Here is an 18046-nt window from a genome sequence, read left to right as displayed (position 1 = left end):
TAAGCTGATTGGGTGTAGTTAGGTAGGCATTTCATTCAGGAGTATTGGGGAAAGGGTTTTGGGAGAAGTATTACAACCTAACAGACACCTCCTCCTCACCATTTCTGTTTATTGTCAAAACTGACATTTGGAGGGCGTGGCTAAGTATGTTAGCCACGCCCAATACCTCAGACACACATAATCTGACAATTTAACTAAAAACAAACAGGAAATGCATTTTCAGATTTCAATTTTAAATTAAAAGGGCAAACATTTTTTTTCTTAATGACATGCACAGATAATTTGTTCACCACAAAACTAGCAGTGTGAGCTAACAAAATCAATATGGTTAGTTTTTATTTCATGTGTACTTTAACAGTGAATAACTTGCTTGGGAAGACTCTAATGTATTGTCATACTCCCTGTTATCAGTGTTCCAGTTCTGTGTTTATTCGGTTTGGGCCTCGTGTTGATTTGTAGTGTGAAAAGTGCGGTTCATTGAATCCTGCAATAAGGGGTCTTGTTAGTACTGGACTGCAGTATCACTCCTCGTTGAGCTGTCAAGAGTCGGTAGAGTTTCCCTGATGGACTGGAGTTGGTAAAAATCAATCTGGCCATGGGCGATCACATTGCACACATCACTCCTGAGCTCTGGCACAAGGCCGGCCGACTGACCGACGTCTCCCAGCTGTATCGCATGAAAACAACAGACTCCCACAGCCACTGTCTACCTGTCTACTAGAAAACACTCACTGTGGCTGAGTATGAAAGCAATGAGAGGAGATTTCTCTGTTCCATGAGGGTGTAATTGTGGGTCATATTACTTAGTAGCATGGTTCTTTTTGAGAAACTAGTCATCTTACATGTATTAAAGGGCTTCAGATAAAACCAGTACAATGAAACTCATCTAATCAGGGACAGACAGAATTTGAAAAGAGTTTTTTATTTGTTTGTTTTTTGCTATTTCAGAGCAAAATTTTGGTAATTTGATTTCTTTTAAATCTGCAGATGTATGCAGAATGATAGACCCCCCCCCCCCTGTCTCAGCAGGGTGTTTTCACACCTCTAGTTTGAAAAAATCAGGAAAGTGAGTGAGTCCAGCTTTGTTTAGGTGGGAGTGTGTTGGTGGGCGGCAACACATATACAGACTCGGGGAGATAGACAGTGGTTCAGAGAGCAGCATTTACAGCGCGTCTGAGAGCTGTGTGGACGTTGAGGATTTTCAGTCCATAATATTGTAGTAATATTAGTAACTACATAATTTTGACTCGGGTATGTTTTTGAAAACTGAAAGAGTACTGCTGATGATACTAACTAACTTTACCATCTGATTAAACATAAGGAACATTGAGCGCACACTTACCAAATTTGTAGAGACAGGACAATCAACAGGAACTGGAACCGTGTCTTTTTTAAAAAGAAGACCAGTGGCAAATCCAGATTTCACCATTTCCAAATTCGAAAAGCTCTTGGGTAAAAACTGTTTCATACAAAGATATTTTTGTCATGAGTTAGCGGACCACTGTAATCCACACATGTGGGGCCACATGTGAGCTGTGTTCTCACCGCGGGAAAATTGAAACAAAACCTTCATTGCGGCACATTCATAAATGCAACACTGACAACCCATGTCTCAGAACAATTCTTCTACTACTTGTTTGATTTACATTTGGCAACACAATGGGGCATCTCTCTGGACACTGTAACAGGTAAAGAGTCTTCAAAGCTATATCATGCATATTAATGAACTTGCACCTTATTCACAATAGAGCGCGCTGATTTGTTTGTACCTAGTCTTTCTCATGAATTAAAGAACAGATGTGCTGAAAACTCAAAGACGTCACATTGTACCGGCTGGTACAGACAGCCAATCTCCACGCTGGAATTTACACAATGATCTCATGGTCGTGATGTAGCTTCAAAAAAAAGTTTTGAAAACGGAAGAATGAATTTGCTCTAAACAACCAATTTTCACTTGTTAGCTAAATATATGTGTCCTCACAGTGTTTTTAGCAACATGGCACATATATATATATATATATATGACTGTCAACGTCTCAAAAAATGTGTTATGGTGTTTCATGACCGTTTAAAATGTGAAATAAAAAATAATCAAGTTAAATAACTTTCTGAATTCTTCTAAAGAATGCTTTCTGTGATAGAATAGCAGTTTATGCAGACTTGACATATTTAAAAAGTCATGTTTTTCTCATGTTTATGTTTTAATATTAAGTAAGGCAACTTGTTATTCCAAAAGTAGGCAATTTTTTCACATTGCAAATGTTGTAGATTTGATTTCTTTATATGTTTTGAACAGTAAATCATTCACTTAAAGCAATTGAAAGCAAATTTTTATTATTACATATAATATTTTTATAATTCAATTTATTTGTATTTGTTAATATTATTTGTATTATTGAAACAAAGCCATAAATACTTTTACGAGGCAGTAGTTTTAAAGTGAGTATACTGCAGCTCATGGCCCAGGACTCCGCTGTCATTGCGTGACATGTCATATCAACTACCAAATACATTATCTGGCACCTCACTTTGGTAATTGAGCAAATGTGACAGTCTGGAAAGTATTTCCTGCGCCGAGTTGTTAAGCAGTTGGCAGTTCTGGATAACCCAGTGCATTAACACAAGTCTCCTGACAAATGCTGCTATTTCAGGTACCGCTGATGAGATCGTCTGCATTCAGGATTCTAGTACACTATGTCCCACATAGCTTTTGGCACAAGAATGCGGAAAAAATACAGCTTGCTGCTGGGATCGGTATATGAGAAGGGGAAAAAGGATTGCAAAAAAGATATACTTCTACAGTATATAAGCAGTTTCTCTGGATTTACAGAGATTCTGGAAATTCTCTGAATTTTACTACATTTGATTTGGTGTAAAGTGTTTTGTTTTATTCTGCAAATGTCTGATAACATTTCTTCCAAAGTTCAAAGAGAGAGAGAGAAGCGATAATAATAACAACGCAACACAGGAATGTACAGGAATGTAACATAAAGATATTGTCATTTAAAGTTTTCTATTTCCCAAAAAAGAACAGTTGGTTAGAAAAGAAATGTTTTCATTAGTTGTTATTAAAAATCAGGGTTATACCGCCAACTATGGGTCAGTTGGCATTTCTGTGTGGAGTTTGCATGTTCGCGTGGGTTTTCTCCGTGTGCTCAGGTTTCCCACACAATCCAAAGACATGCAGTGTAGGTGAATTTAATAAGCTAAATTTTACGAGTGGGTTGTGGCTAGAAGGGCATCCGCTGCGTAAAACATATGCTGAAGTAATTGGCGTTCATTCCGCAGTGGCCTCCTCTGAAATAGAGACTAAGCTGAAGGAAAATGAATGAATGAATACAACCAAATAACACTTCTGAAGTAAAATATGATTGTGTTTTCTAAAATGAGTATAAACATGTCTACAGCATGTAAACAACTTTTTTATTTCATAAAAACGAAAATAAGAAAGTTTATCAACACTTTACAGAATAAAACATAAGGTTTTGAACTTTACTATAAAATGTAAATCCAGAAAAATTCATTTTCAAGTTTTTCCATAAATTTATCCACAGTAATAAATTATTACTTGTATTTACATTGCACAATTATCAAATGTTTATCCTTACTTGCTAAGCTATTTAAAAAAAAATTTAGTAAGCAATTTTGTCCCAGAAAATTTTAAGTATTGCTTTTGGTAACACTTTATTTTGATGGTCCATTTGAGGATTAGTAGACTGTCTGCTTAATATCTGTTGGTACTGCTCCTTCAACAGACATTTAACTGACTATAAGAAACTTTGCAAGTACATGACTTACACTAACCCTAACCCCAACCTAACAGTCTACTTATAATCTAATGAGAATTAGTTGGCATGTAGATGCAATGTAACTTAATTAAATAAACGGACCATCAAAATAAAGTGTGACCTTATTTTTACTACTTCAGGCAAGTAAAAGAAAAAGATTAAATATTCCTATTGCCAATGAGCTGAAAAATAATAATAGTGTCAAAATCAGTCTTTTATTTAAAATAAAGTTTTTTTTTAGATGTTAGTATCAGTATGTTAGTTTTAATCATATCTATAAGCTAGTGTGCTAAAAATAGTGAAAAAAAGTTTTTAGAATATATAAAGCCGATGTAAAGTGTGCAATTTGTCACTTCCACCTAAATGATTAAAAAATTTTCAATGATTTATTTTGACTTCATCTCATACTTTTGTGTGTCATCAAATCTCCTGACCAATCAAATGCTCTCTAGTATCTAACATGCCCCACCCCCTTCAAGACGCTTCTCGTTTGCTTTCAGTGCTTGAGCTCAACCACTCTCGCTGGCAGAGCTGATAAAAACAAAAACGCTATTGGCTGATTTTTAAAAAGGGGAGGAGCTACTCTGTCCTGCCCTCTCATCGTGTTTAAGTTGAGATTACGTCAAATTTCAAATTAGAAATGCACATTTTAAAGCGCTTCACGGGAACATTTAATGCTAAAGTACAAATTTAATGTTGTGTTTTTCATTTTAGTTCTTTAAAATAACCCTTGGCAACGCAGTTGCGCAGTAGATAGTGCTGTTGCCTCACAACAAGAAGGTTGCTGGTTCAGCTGGGTCAGTTGGTGTTTCTGTGTGGAGTTTGCATGTTCTCCCTGCATTCGCGTGGGTTTCCTCCAGTTGCTCCAGCCCCCACAGTCCAAAGACATGTGGTACAGGTTAATTGGGTAGGCTAAATTGTCCGTATTTTATGAGTGTGAGTGAGTGTGTGTGGATGTTTTCCGGAGATGGGTTGCGGCTGGAAGGGCATCCGCTGTGTAAAACATGTGCTGCATAAGTTGGCGGTTCATTCCGCTGTGGTGACCCCGGATTAATAAAGGGACATTTACATTTACATTACATTTAGTCATTTAGCAGACGCTTTTATCCAAAGCGACTTACAAATGAGGACAAGGAAGCAATTTACACAACTATAAGAGCAGCAGTGAACAAGTGCTATAGACAAGTTTCAGGTGTGTAAAGTCTAAGAAGCAAAGCATTAGTAAAAATTTTTTTTTTTTTTTTTTTTTTTTTTTTTTTTTTTTTTTTTTTGGAGAGAGAGAGAGAGGGCACAATTAGTGATATAGCCAGAGAGGCAGTTGCAGATTAGGAAGTAAGATAGTAGTAGATTAGGACTAAGCCGAAAATGTATGAATGAATGAGAATAACCCTTTAGAAGTGATATCTTTTAACATGCAATTAATATAATAAAACTTAAAAATAAAAATAGTCCTAATTATCTCTAAATTGTCCTTTTCTGTAAATACTAATATTTTGTCTAAGAAGGGGCAGCAAAGATTGTACTGATTGCAGAAATTAAGGTCATTCAATGTAGATAAATCAATTCTGTGTGTGAAAAATAAGAGTTTGGAGAGAACTGTGAACCTAAGAGAATAAAGAATTATACCTCAGTTATACCTTAGACAAGTTTTGGGGAAAGCTCAGAGAGTATTCTGTCAGATGATTCCCATCCTATGCACCACGAGTTTTACCTTCTTCCCTCTGGTATTCGATACAGAACTCAATGTAGTAAAATAAATTGGTTCAAACTTTAATTTATCCCCTCAGCTGTAAAGTTTGAAGTTAAATTTAGGGTAGATTTGAATTGTACAATGTATGTTTGTGTATCATGTGTGATATGCTTGCAACCAGATTGTCTTCTGGAAATGATTAAAGACTGTCTGACTGACTGATTGACCCAGGCCCTTTCCTTTTACGCTCATCTCCCTTGGCCATTCTCTATCTCCCAAACCCGCGTGTGAATGGTGAAACTGTTAACGCTAACAGTAGAGACACAGGAAGGCTGATAGTCTTGTGGAGTCCTCCTTCAGGTCTTGTTTGCGCACTATCAAGGGGCTCACAGGTGCTCACATCTATCTATCTGTCTGTTTGAAGTGGATCACAGAGGCTTTGATCAGACACACACATGCGTGAGCACAGCAACTCCATGCAGATGTTTACCATACACATCAGCTCACCGGGCCAGGAATGCTCTTTGTAGTCACATTGGGTCACTCGATATGGGTGACGACGGAAAGCCGAGCGCGCAGAGTTTTATATTGCTCTTGTAATGTCTTTGAGGCAGTGGCGTATTGTAGATTGTGTAACGGATACTTAATCAGCAGGGCATTGGAGCGTAATATGACATCTCAGGGAATAAACCTGGTGGTGCTTAAAGAAATAGTACTATAATTTGCTGTACATTGGCATTACTCACAGGCCATTAAAAACATACACTGTAAAAATGCTGGAGTCCACAATATTGCTTCATGTTGTCCCAACACAAATCGATTAAGTTAACTGAATTGTTTTTACAAATACAAAGTAGATGGAACATAAATCACTTAAGTTGTCCCAAAAAAAACCTCTAGAATTGTGTTGATTCAGCTAACTTAAGTAGTTTTTAACAAGTAGCAAACATAATTTTTTGAGTGTACATACAATGATATGGTCTCAAGAGTTGCAACAATGTCAAGAAACTTACCATTATTTACAGCTTTAGCAACTTATATTCACAGCCCCGCCAAATGATTCTGAAACTATTATTTCTTTTCGCATAATAACACCATTTATATTGACCAACTGACAAATAAGTTGACTTTGTATTTAAGTGTGTGTGCAAAGGTAACAAAGTTGTAAATACTTTTGAATAAATTTAAATACATTTTGAATACATTTTTAAAATAAGTACGCTGCATAAGATCTCAGTGAATGGTCAGGTGCCATGTGCTTTCATTTTCTTTTGCCTGTATATGTTCATATATATATATATATATATATATATATATATATATATATATATATATATATATATATATATATATATATATATATATTTTTTTTTTTTTTTATTAATTTTTTTAGTTTTTTATTATTATTTTTTATTTTTGGCATTTTGCCTTTATTTGATAGGACAGTAGGTTGACAGGAAGTGATGTGGGAAAGAGAAGGGGAAGATCAGGAAAGGTCCACAAGCCAACATTCGAACTTGGGACGCCCGTACTGCTTCTGCACCATATGTCAGCACACTAACCACTGTGCTAATGTGCCGACATATGTTTTGCTTTACTTTCAATGTGCAATGGATGGCTTGAGGATGAGTAAATTAACTTATTTGTTTACATTTTTTTATTTGACTAGATTTTCATTTATATCTAAATCATGTCATTAAAATATCTTTAGATTTTTTGGTTAAACAACTGAGATGGTAAATCCATTTTGGGTGTTTTTAATAAAAGGTATTAGGGCTGCACGATATTGGAGAAATCTGATATTGCGATTAATATTGTGTTATGAATACAGCACAAGATGGTTTGAACAGCTCTATTTGAACATTTTCTGCAAAGTCTAACAATATTCAGGAAATTGAATAATCATACTTTGTCTTGTTTCTAGTCCAAATATCTAAATTCTAAGAGCAAGTAAAAATGTTGTTTTACTTTACCTTCAGAAGAAATAAGTCAGAATAAATCAGAGCTAAATTATCAGCCAGTGGGGTAAGTAAAATAATCTTGTTTTCGCATTTGAAATGTGGATATTTGGGCTAAAAACTAGACAAATTGTGCATAAATAATGAAATACAACAAATCTATGTAAACATCATAATTTTGTTGTCCAAATGTTCTAAACTCCCTTGAAATGCTCATTCACAGGCCTTAAAAACACATAAACCTTCAATCTATTATGGTTAAACTTAGCAGTGACTCTTGAAACCAGGTGTTCTGTAGCTCCTGATCAACTACAGTATAATTCAGACTCGACATTGCATACGTTGCGTTGTGATTATTGCAGATGCGCACATTGTAGTATTGATGCTGAATCTATATATTGTGCAGCCCTAGTAGGTATACGTCAATACACATTATGTATATTTCGTGTTTCTTTTGTGCATTCATAGTCATTAATTATTAGTCTTTGAAATGAATCATTTCTTATAAATGTTCTTCTTGCTGCTGCTTAACTTTCTTATAGATTTTTACATTGTTTACATTGCTTAACATTTCCTCTTTACTCACTGAAAATTTTAATATATTTCCAATACTTGATGTTTATATTTGAGTGTTTGTTCCCTGCCGTATTTCTTTAATAAAGTCTGCTGGTATGTTTAACTGGGGGCTCGTCCGGGATGTTATAACAGTAATTTAGTTGAATACATTTAGTACTAAAATACTTTTAGAACTTCTAGTTATTTTGTAGCCTAGCAAAGTTGACACGGTGGCTCCGAGATGATGCTGAGTCACTTGAGGACTAAGAGCAGAAGTCTGAATGTATATTACAGTATGGAGCTTCAGAACCTCCACAGTGAACCACAAATTTAATGAGCTCCATTTTCAATGACAAGGGGGCAATCACACGAGGAAACCGGAGGTAATTTAGGCCAAAAAAAAGGCTTGTTAAATGGAGTGGAGAGCCTACATGGCTGTACGAGCTGTACACACATTGGCTTTAGAGAGTCGTTAGGTTAGTTTCTGGAATCGTTCCTCATTCAGGCTGTAATGAAAGTCAGCACAAGGGCATTACCTGCTCCACCTGATGAGCCTGGATTACTGTAGCATTGCTGATTCGGCGCATTACAACTAGCTCAGGGCAAACTTGATGGCTTTATTTATAGAAGATATATAGCTAGCCCTTTTTATAATTTCAGTCTGGCTACTTTAAACTGCCAGCAAGAGGTTTCCAAAGCGCGCAGTGAAGCTCTGCTGATTTGTCTTAGCTCCGCTGGAGATTTTTATTCAGAGACTCTTTACATTGAGCCATGTTTGGTTGTTTTTGTTCAGAGATTCGAGCTCAACTGGTGGAGCAGCAGAAATGTCTGGAGCAGCAGACGGATATGAGGGTCCAGCTCCTTCAGGACCTCCAGGATTTCTTCCGCAAGAAGTCTGAGATCGAGATGGAGTATTCACGAAACCTGGAGAAACTCGCCGAACGCTTCATGGCCAAGACTAGGAGCACCAAGGACCACCAGCAGTATAAGTGAGTGGATTGGGTTTTTTACTGGCAACTCTTTTTGTGGTTTGAATCTGGAACCCACACCATCTTTATTGATATCTAAAGTGTTATTATTGTTAATCTGAGCATTGTAAAGTTTTTAAACTTCTGTGTTTGTGCAAATTAATTATTTTTTAAAGTATGCTATGAAAATTATGTTGTTTTTTTTCAATATATCCAAATATAATCGTGGTTATCTTTTCTTTTAGTAAAGGGCATTGCATGGTAGACTTTGACCCATTTTAATTGAATTCTTATATATATATATATTGTAATGACAAATAATAAGATATAAATAAAACTTTAATTATTACTAATTTATTTAAATAAAATTTCATAATTAAATTGTAATTAAAATTAATTTACTAAAATTGATTATATGTACAACAATCCCATTGTAACAATAAAAATAATCATTCTAGTATATTGCTTAATAATATTTCTTAATTTATTTAATACCCATTTATTTATTAGCCATGGTTACTACATAACTGCTGATTGAATTGCAGTGTATTGAGGCACAAAATGTCTTATTATGTCAGAAGAGTCACTAGCTAGAAACAACAGTCGACAGTCATCTACACCGGCACTGAAGTCACTTGTACAACTCAATATTTTGACCATGTTTGTTTTTGACTTCTGTAAATAGTCCAAGTGCTTGTTTAAGAGCCCTAAATGAGTTCAGCAGCTGTGAGCCCAACTGAAGGCAATGGAGAGTCTCAGTCAGGGCACTTGTGGTTTATGTGGCCTGTCGTTTCGAGAGCTGCATAAGATACTTGACAAAACTCACTAGCATACTCTGAAACACAAGACGACAGACTTGATACTTCTTAAGAGTGTTAACAGATGAAGGAATAAAGCATGGCATAGATTACAATTGCAATGTCAGTTGCTCGTTTGTGACTATAAGGGTCGGTTCACACAATGTGTTTTTACTCTCCAATGCTGTTTTTCTATTGTTTTTTAATGTAAGCACGCTTGATGGATGTGTGTGATTGTTACTGCTAGGCATAGGCTGGTGTAAGATTCTGAACCTATGAAATCCTTGGATCAAAATATTACGGTAGCACGGTATTGTGATTACAACTTGTTTCCCATTGAACACAATATATTTTATCCTATGAAACATTTTAAATATTTCGGAACAGTAAACATGTTAGGCTAAACAGTTTAAATAAGCCATTGGCTTCTGCTGTCTTCGTTAGTTTCAAAAACACCGATTTCTTTACAACTTGAAAATGTGTCTTTGGATATCTTTTTTTTCTTTGGATATAAGGTAAGCCACTGAACTGTTCAGGTCTATAGCATGCTTGAATGTTGGCGATTTGTTTTTTAAATGTTTGCTGAATCGTGGGCTGAACTGTAGCTTTTGATGTGTAGAGTCCTTATTTGCTGGAGATACTAGTGCCCTAAAAAACTAAACAAAAAACACCTAACAAAGAATTACATATACCGTAGAAATGGTATAACAAAACTTTTTAGTGGTTTATAAAAAACTAGCTTTTTCTAAAACCCTTGAAACCGGTTATCATCCCATGCCTGCTGTAGTTATCACTACATTTTTTTAGATGCTGAGTCAAGTTAAAAGATTTCAACTTTCCATATAGTTATCACTGCAGCACGGAGATCTCCAAGTCGGAGGGATTACACCACAAGTAGGTTGGTTGATCTCCATGTATGAGGGACTTAAACCCCATGAAGGTTGGGTTTAGGTGGTGTAGGTGGAGCAGATATTAATAAAACGCATCAAATTACTGTGAGGTTGGGGTTAGGTGTAGACGTTAATAAAACGCTACAGGTTGCTGTGAGGTTGGGTTTAGAGTTAGGGTGGGTGTAGACCTTCATGAAGCACAATATTGGACTCTCATTTACAAGACATTGAATGAATAAAAACTCCAGGTTTGTGCTGCTGACTTGGAGCTCAAGTCCCACCCACTTAAAGCTGGCTCCGACCTCCGTTTATCTCCTTCTCCAACTTTCACACACAGTGCAGCTCATTACTGTCAGTTCCACAGCAGTTGACCAATCACAAAAACATGCTGACTGTTTCTATGTTTCTAAAGCTAACTTAGCCCAGATGTGCTGGATGAATGAACATCAGAATGATCTTGCAGATAAGTTGGTGGTTCATTCTGCTGTGGCGACCCAATATTAATAAAGGGACTAAGCCGAAAAGAAAATAAATGAATAAATGAGCTTGCAGATTTGTCTGTAATTAAAGGGACAGTTCACCCAAAATTAAAATTTACTCACTATTTAACCTCCTTTTAGTGGTTTCAAACCTTTATAATTTTTTTTTCTGACTGTTTAACATAAAAGAATATACTGTATTTAGAAGACAACTGAAATCTGATAACGTTTGGCTGTGCAACAAATACTGTGTAAGTCATTGGTTACAGGTCTCCAGCTTTCTTCAAAATAACTTCTATTGTGTTCAACAGATGAAAGAAAGTCAAACAGATTTGGAACAAGTAAAGGTCACTAAATCTTTTTCAGTTTTGGGTGAACTATCCCTTTAAATAAGCTTTTCTCCACATTTAAACACGTATTACCAGGTTTTCAGCTAAACTTGAACTCTTCCAAAACCACTTGCTCTAGTCAAAAGCCCCAGACCAGTGCTGCCATGATTGTATCCCATTTTGTACCATCGTCCGGACTCAGTCTGGCCCAATGTCTGACCAATGGCGTCAACATGAGGTCTGCTGAGCCAAAGCTTTGTTGAAGTTGGCCGGATACATGCGGTCAGCAGAATCCAGTGAAAACCAGCGAGAGGAAAGATTAAGTGACTGTTTGTCAAGAAACACAGTTTACTCTACTTGTGGGATTGTAGGCACAATAAATCTTCTTGGAACATCTCAGGTGACTTTCTGAGCAAAGTGTGATGGATAACGATACCAGATACTGTAGATGTGGTCACATTATCATGTGTACATAGTGTATGTATGGATTTGGTTAGCTCCTAACCCAAAGTTTCCATTTTAGAGATGTTTTTTTATGCAGTGAAGATTTAATTTATAACTTATGCAGAAGGTTGTGGGCAGAAGAAAGTAATGACGTGGAACTGACCACAGGACCTATTTTTGATGCTACAGCAATTGGATTTGACATTTTAGAGAATATCACATTGGCAGACATGTGTCGCAGGTTACTTTATTTTGCAGTGATGCTTTAAAGTGTTAAAAACGTGACATTAAAGTATTTAAAATGTTACAAATTTAAAATCCTTTTGATCAGATTCTTTTATTATGCGTCAGTTAACAGTTTTTTTAGAACCAAGATCTCTCGTAAGCAGCAAATCTGCATCGTAGAGGGATTTCTGAAGACTTGAGCAATGTCTGATGAAAATTCAGATTTTACTTCATGCAAATAATTGACACTTTACAGTGTATTATAACAAAAGTTGATTTACATTTGAATAATATTTCACACTTTTAGTTTTTCTTATCCAATAAATGCAATTAATGTGAAAAACATTTGCCCAATTTTTTTGAATAGTGTAACATGTTTAATAATTATTTTAGTGAATTTACACTACCTGACAAAAGTTATGTCACTTATCCAAGTTTTAGGAACAACAAAAAACTTGACTCCTAGTTGATCATTTGGTATCAGAAGTGGCTTATATGAAAGGCAAAGGTGTCTAGATCATGCTTATTTTACCAAAATAAAATATGATCATGCCTTGATTTTTAATGATTTAATTAGGACAGTAAGGTCTGACTTTGCTTAGTCAAAAGTCTTGTCACTTAACAGAAATAATGTACAGTATAGAAAATACTGGCATGGTGCAGTGGAAAAAGAATTAATATTGTGTATGACTCCCATGAGCTTGGAGGACTGCATCCATACATCTCTGCAATGACTCACATAATTTATTAATTAAGTCATCTGGAATGGCAAAGAACGCATTCTTGCAGGACTCCCAGAGTTCATCAAGATTCTTTGGATTCATCTTCAATACCTCCTCCTTCATCTTTCCCCAGACATGCTCAATAATGTTCATGTCTGGTGAGTGGTCTAGCCAATCCTGGAGATAGGTCTTCTGCAGTATTTGTGATGATTGGGATGCATTTCAACAGATAATTCATTAGAGAAATCTACCTTCTGCCACTTTTACAAATGATCAACTTGAAGTCAAGTTATTATTTGTTGCTCTTACAACTGGGATCGATGACAAGACTTTTTCAGTAAGTGTACAGTGACTGTTGTAAAAATCCGTAGCATTTATTTATTTTCATAAAATAGCCTGAAAAAGTACAAAATGGTATGAAAAAGTGCTGGCCATTATTTTACCACAACATTAACTGACTGTATGGAAAATTACTTTAAATTATACAAAAATACAACTTTATACAACTTTTCTCTAAGGCCACAACTAACTTTAGCAATATATTACATTAAAACAATTTAAAAGAACAAGTAAAAAAAATTACCCCTATCTTTGAAACACAGTTTTAATAACCATGTCACATTGAAATAAATATTGATATTAAAATAATAGATCAACGCTACTGTGATGTACCTTCACACCAATATGGCTCATTTTAGTTAAAAACATGTTAATACTCAGTACGTATCCCACGATAGATAATAAACAAAGCAATAGTGATCCAGTAAATACAGTATCTCATAAATACTCTCCTCCTACTAGAGGAGGTTAAACTGTGGTTCAACTTCTCCCAGATGACACTGTCAACTGCTGTTTAGTTTAATGCACGTGCTGAGTTAACAGGCATCACGTACTGTTTTACAAGGGAGGGGAACTGGATTGAAATTATTGAATTATAACCATCATCCAGCTGCCACTCCTCATAGACCAGATTTCCTTTTGATTATTTGTCATTTGGCAGATACATATACTTACAACAGAGCCACATCTTCTAGAGAAAACTTACAGTAAGGGTTACAGTAAGTTTGAACCATTGCAGAATCACATTTTCTTGTTCATTTAATTTCTGAAGCTTTTATCACAATATATGGTATTATCACAATATTGTCATAAAGTAGGGCCAAACAGAATCTATTATGTTATTATGTTAGATATTTTATGTTATCATAATCTAATGTGGCAATAATATTGTAATGTACTGTGTATTTACACCATGGCCATATTCATCTATGTAAACACACAAACACAACATTAACATTATAGCAGTCACTGTAAAAAGCTCATTCTCAGCCACTAGACATTACTGACAGGGTATTCCAGTGTCATTGAGTGACAGAATGTTGTGGGGCTACTGTACAGGAGTTATTAATAGGGTTTATAGGTAAATTTACCATTATTTTTTGCATTTTTTTTTTTAAGCATGACGGTAAAACATGAACGCGGTTATGAATATATTAAAACATATGTTTGTTTGTCGTAAAAATTCGTAATAATGACAAAAAGTTCTAATTTGTGGATCTCTTTATTTCGGGTTCAGCAATACTGCCGTTGTGGCTGGAGTATTCTGGGAAATTTTCTTACCCCTTGGTTTCGAGTGTGCTCCTGAACAATCTTCATTCGAAGGGGTATTCACCCCTTCCCCTTAGCCCTACGCCTTCAAGCTAAAGAGAATTGGGACACCCTTACCCCTTGGCGTGCATGCGCAAAACGAGGATTGGGATAGGGCCTTATTGCAGTATAACCATGTTCATGTTAGTTAAAAAACAGAATTGTATTAGTTATTTGAATGAGTTATTAAGCATCAACTACGAAAATAACATCACCTAAGATTAAAAAATAACGTAGTTCATCATGAGTTAGGTTAAATTAACTTATGCTATCAAATGTAGCCTCATTTTGCAGTTATAAGCAAAAGGCCTATAAATAGTAACAGCTTTTTAAATCAAAACCTTGTGTATGTCGTAGGCCAGAATAACCTGAAATTGTTTATGTTCGAAAATATGTGGCCTTTTAAGTTTATAATCATTTTGAACAACCACCGCCAAATCAACAATCTGAATAATCTTAAAAAGCACTCTAAATGTTTAAATAATAAGTAATTATTCACTGTATTATGAAGTGCCCAAGATTGCTATATCATGCATGTTCATCATCACAATATATTGTGTTATTAAATATAAGCACATTTCCATCCGCCAGTAAGCTTAGTTTCAGCTCTCTGTGTGATTTTACCATTGTGCACATTCATCTGATGACCTTGTTGTAGGCTGTCAATGAAGCGCTCTGGTTTGCGCTTGCACTTCAGGATCGATGAGCTGTCAATATAATGTTTGCGATCTGCAGGATGTTTACAGCAGCACTCAGTGAACTTCTTCTGGTTACAGTGTTGGTGCAGTTGCTGCATTGCTTGTAGTCATGGTGTATTTATGCTGACTGGTGATGATCTATTGGGTTTTTATGATGTTAGAAGGCTTAAGGGATAGTTCACCGACAAATTAAAAGTTCCTCACGGTTTACTTATACTCAAGTGTTTCTAAACTTTATGGATTTCTTTCTTCCTCTGAACACAAAGCAAGATTGCCGGGAAATAGCTTTGACGTTCTTAAGGTGCGTCCCAAATCGCTTACTTATTCACTACGCCATTTTGTAGTATAATTAGTGTAAGTAGTGCGTTCACACCGAAAACTCTAAAAATAATAAGCGCACTTTAATTACCCGGATGATGCACTTATTTAACCTCCTGATGGTGAATGCGGTTATGCTCATGACAGATATTATTTGGTACTTTAATCATTTATTTCACTAATTTGGCAACCTTCAACAGCATCTGGGAAACGGTTTGAATTTCCGCTTAGTAAAAAAACATTTGGGACAACACTACATACATATACTATGCTGTTGAGTGCACTACATACATATACAATGCTGTTGAGTGTGTAAGTGCATAAGTACATAGTGTATAGTGTCCCATTTGGGACGCAGCTATAGTATAGGAGCAAAACATACTATGGAAGTCAATGTTTTTTTTTTTTCTTCCAGCATATCTTTCTTTATGTTCAACAGAAGAACGAAGCTTGAGTATGATGGTTAAATGATGATATGAATCTCTTTAGGAAGGGGTATTGTACTTTTGTGTAAAAGCTCAGTGTAAATAATTTGTGTAATTGTACTATATGTAAACTTGGTGGCACCTGAAATGACACATTAGTAAAAAAAAATAGGTTTTTGTCTTTTCAGTGCAGATTAGCCTCATAATTCTTGCCTTGTTTAAATGTAGTTTTCAATTGCTTATTTTAGAGATTAGATTTAATGCTAGTAGATATTTAGTTTGGCTTTTTGAGACTTATTTGAAAAGAAAATGAAATTCTATACTTTGGACTAAATAATTTTGTTACAAAACTTTTTAATCTTTCTGAATCTTTTTCTGAATCTTTTGTCAGTGAAATCTGAATCCATTCTTAAATGTTTAGAATCGATTCTGTTTTCAAATTAGGCCTCCGTGGCATTGATAAGACATACGCAGATTACAGATGCAAATGCATAGAAAATTTATGAAAAAGATTTTCATAAAAAAACAGCAATAGAAATAAAAAATGTGTAGGTTAGAAATCATTTTGGAATCTTATCGTGAACCCCAGAATCGGAGTTTAAATATATGTTTAATTTAAATTATATATCAATTTACGTTTCAGCTGTTGAATTATTGCCATGAAGTAGTTTGCAATATTACAAAAATATTACAAAAAAGCTATATTTTTCTTAACATTTTATGAGTTTTGTTTCAATAAACATTATTATTTTGCAGAGAGTATCGTTGTACAGATAACTTGGCTTGTTTAGGCATGCACTCTTTGGAGTTATTTTAAATTTTGCATTGTGTTCCCATGAGATGATATTGATATCGCTACTTCACCTTGATTTCCATCAGCTTTCTTCACTGACTCCTTTTTCCTCTCAACTCATTCTGAAGTTTCTGATCAGATTTTGCTTTGTGTGTGATTTGGGATGTGATCTGTGCAGTGGAGCATGGTGGAGAGCTGGCTGCGCTGTGCTCTTAGAGACCCGATTGTTATTTAATCTTGCCTGAGCAGTGGGCATGAGCGATATCTTATCGTTTGCAGTATGCCAGTATAAGAATTTTTTTTTATCTTAAAGCTCCGATCAAAAATTTGGGGTTAGTTTTTTTCTTCTCATGTTTTTATATAAATATGTGTATCAATTATTTCTAATTGCTGATAAGGTTAGGATATAATTGTTAAGTCTGTGTCTATTGCGCGGCGCTGCTGATTTCCTGCGGTCTGTGATGTGCAGCTGAATCTCTGCTCTTCTGGCTGTGTTTGTATCAGTTCTGATTAGTCATGTGCTTTTCCAAATGAGCTCATCATGCCTTTCGATTACCCAGTGTGACAACTTCCTCTCTAGTTATCATCACTCCTGTTCTGCTCACCATGGCTGTGAGCTAACAAACTCTGCGACTCTGCAATGTATTTCTGCGATGGAGCAGTTTGTGCTCGAGCTGACCTTGAGGACATGCTTTCTTTCAGGATATTTCAGATATTGTTTATATATTTTACAAATTGATATTCAATCTTGTTTTATAAAGAAATAGAAATGTGTATTTGTATTTATTGTATAATAATGTAAACACAAATAAATACAATATTTTGGTTTATTCAATAGATTTTTGTATTTAATTAATTTTATTTTTGTATTTAATTGCCTGCATTTAGTATTTAATACATTTTATTTTATATTTTACATGTTTTTAATACGTTTTTTTCTTGTATATGTGGTCAAATGTGCTAAAATATGTATTATATGTATAAAATATTATTTTAGGAATAATTTGAAATTACTTATTCATGAATTGCACATGAATCTCCAAAGACTACGTCGAATAGTTCGGACTGCTGAGCGAATCACTGGTACAACCCTTCCTTCTCCCCAAGAACTGTACTTATCCAGAGCGAGCAGAAGGGCTGCCAAAATCACTCTGGACCCCTCACACCCAGCACACTGCCTCTTTGAACTTTTACCTTCTGGTCGACGCTACAGAGCACTGCGCACCAGAACAGCCCGACACAGAAACAGTTTCTTCCCTCAGGCAATCCATCTCATGAACACTTGATGATAATAATTGTGGAACCAACATCACTACTTGC

At 35.4% G+C, this 18046-nt stretch overlaps 1 protein-coding gene across 2 annotated transcripts in view; it reads left to right on the top strand.

Annotated features, from left to right (window-relative positions):
• srgap1a (SLIT-ROBO Rho GTPase activating protein 1a) overlaps positions 1–18046 on the top strand; it is a 203473-nt gene that overhangs the window by 59868 nt on the left and 125559 nt on the right. For both annotated transcript variants that reach the window (XM_056479034.1, XM_056479033.1), the window contains exon 2: positions 8785–8980. In XM_056479034.1, coding sequence (XP_056335009.1) covers positions 8785–8980 — 196 coding nt within the window. The remainder of the gene's footprint in view (positions 1–8784; positions 8981–18046) is intronic.

This window comes from Danio aesculapii, chromosome 18 (genome assembly GCF_903798145.1).
Source record: "Danio aesculapii chromosome 18, fDanAes4.1, whole genome shotgun sequence".
NCBI lineage: Eukaryota > Metazoa > Chordata > Actinopteri > Cypriniformes > Danionidae > Danio > Danio aesculapii.
Note: the sequence above shows the minus strand (reverse complement) of the source record. Positions and strands in the feature narration are given on the sequence as shown.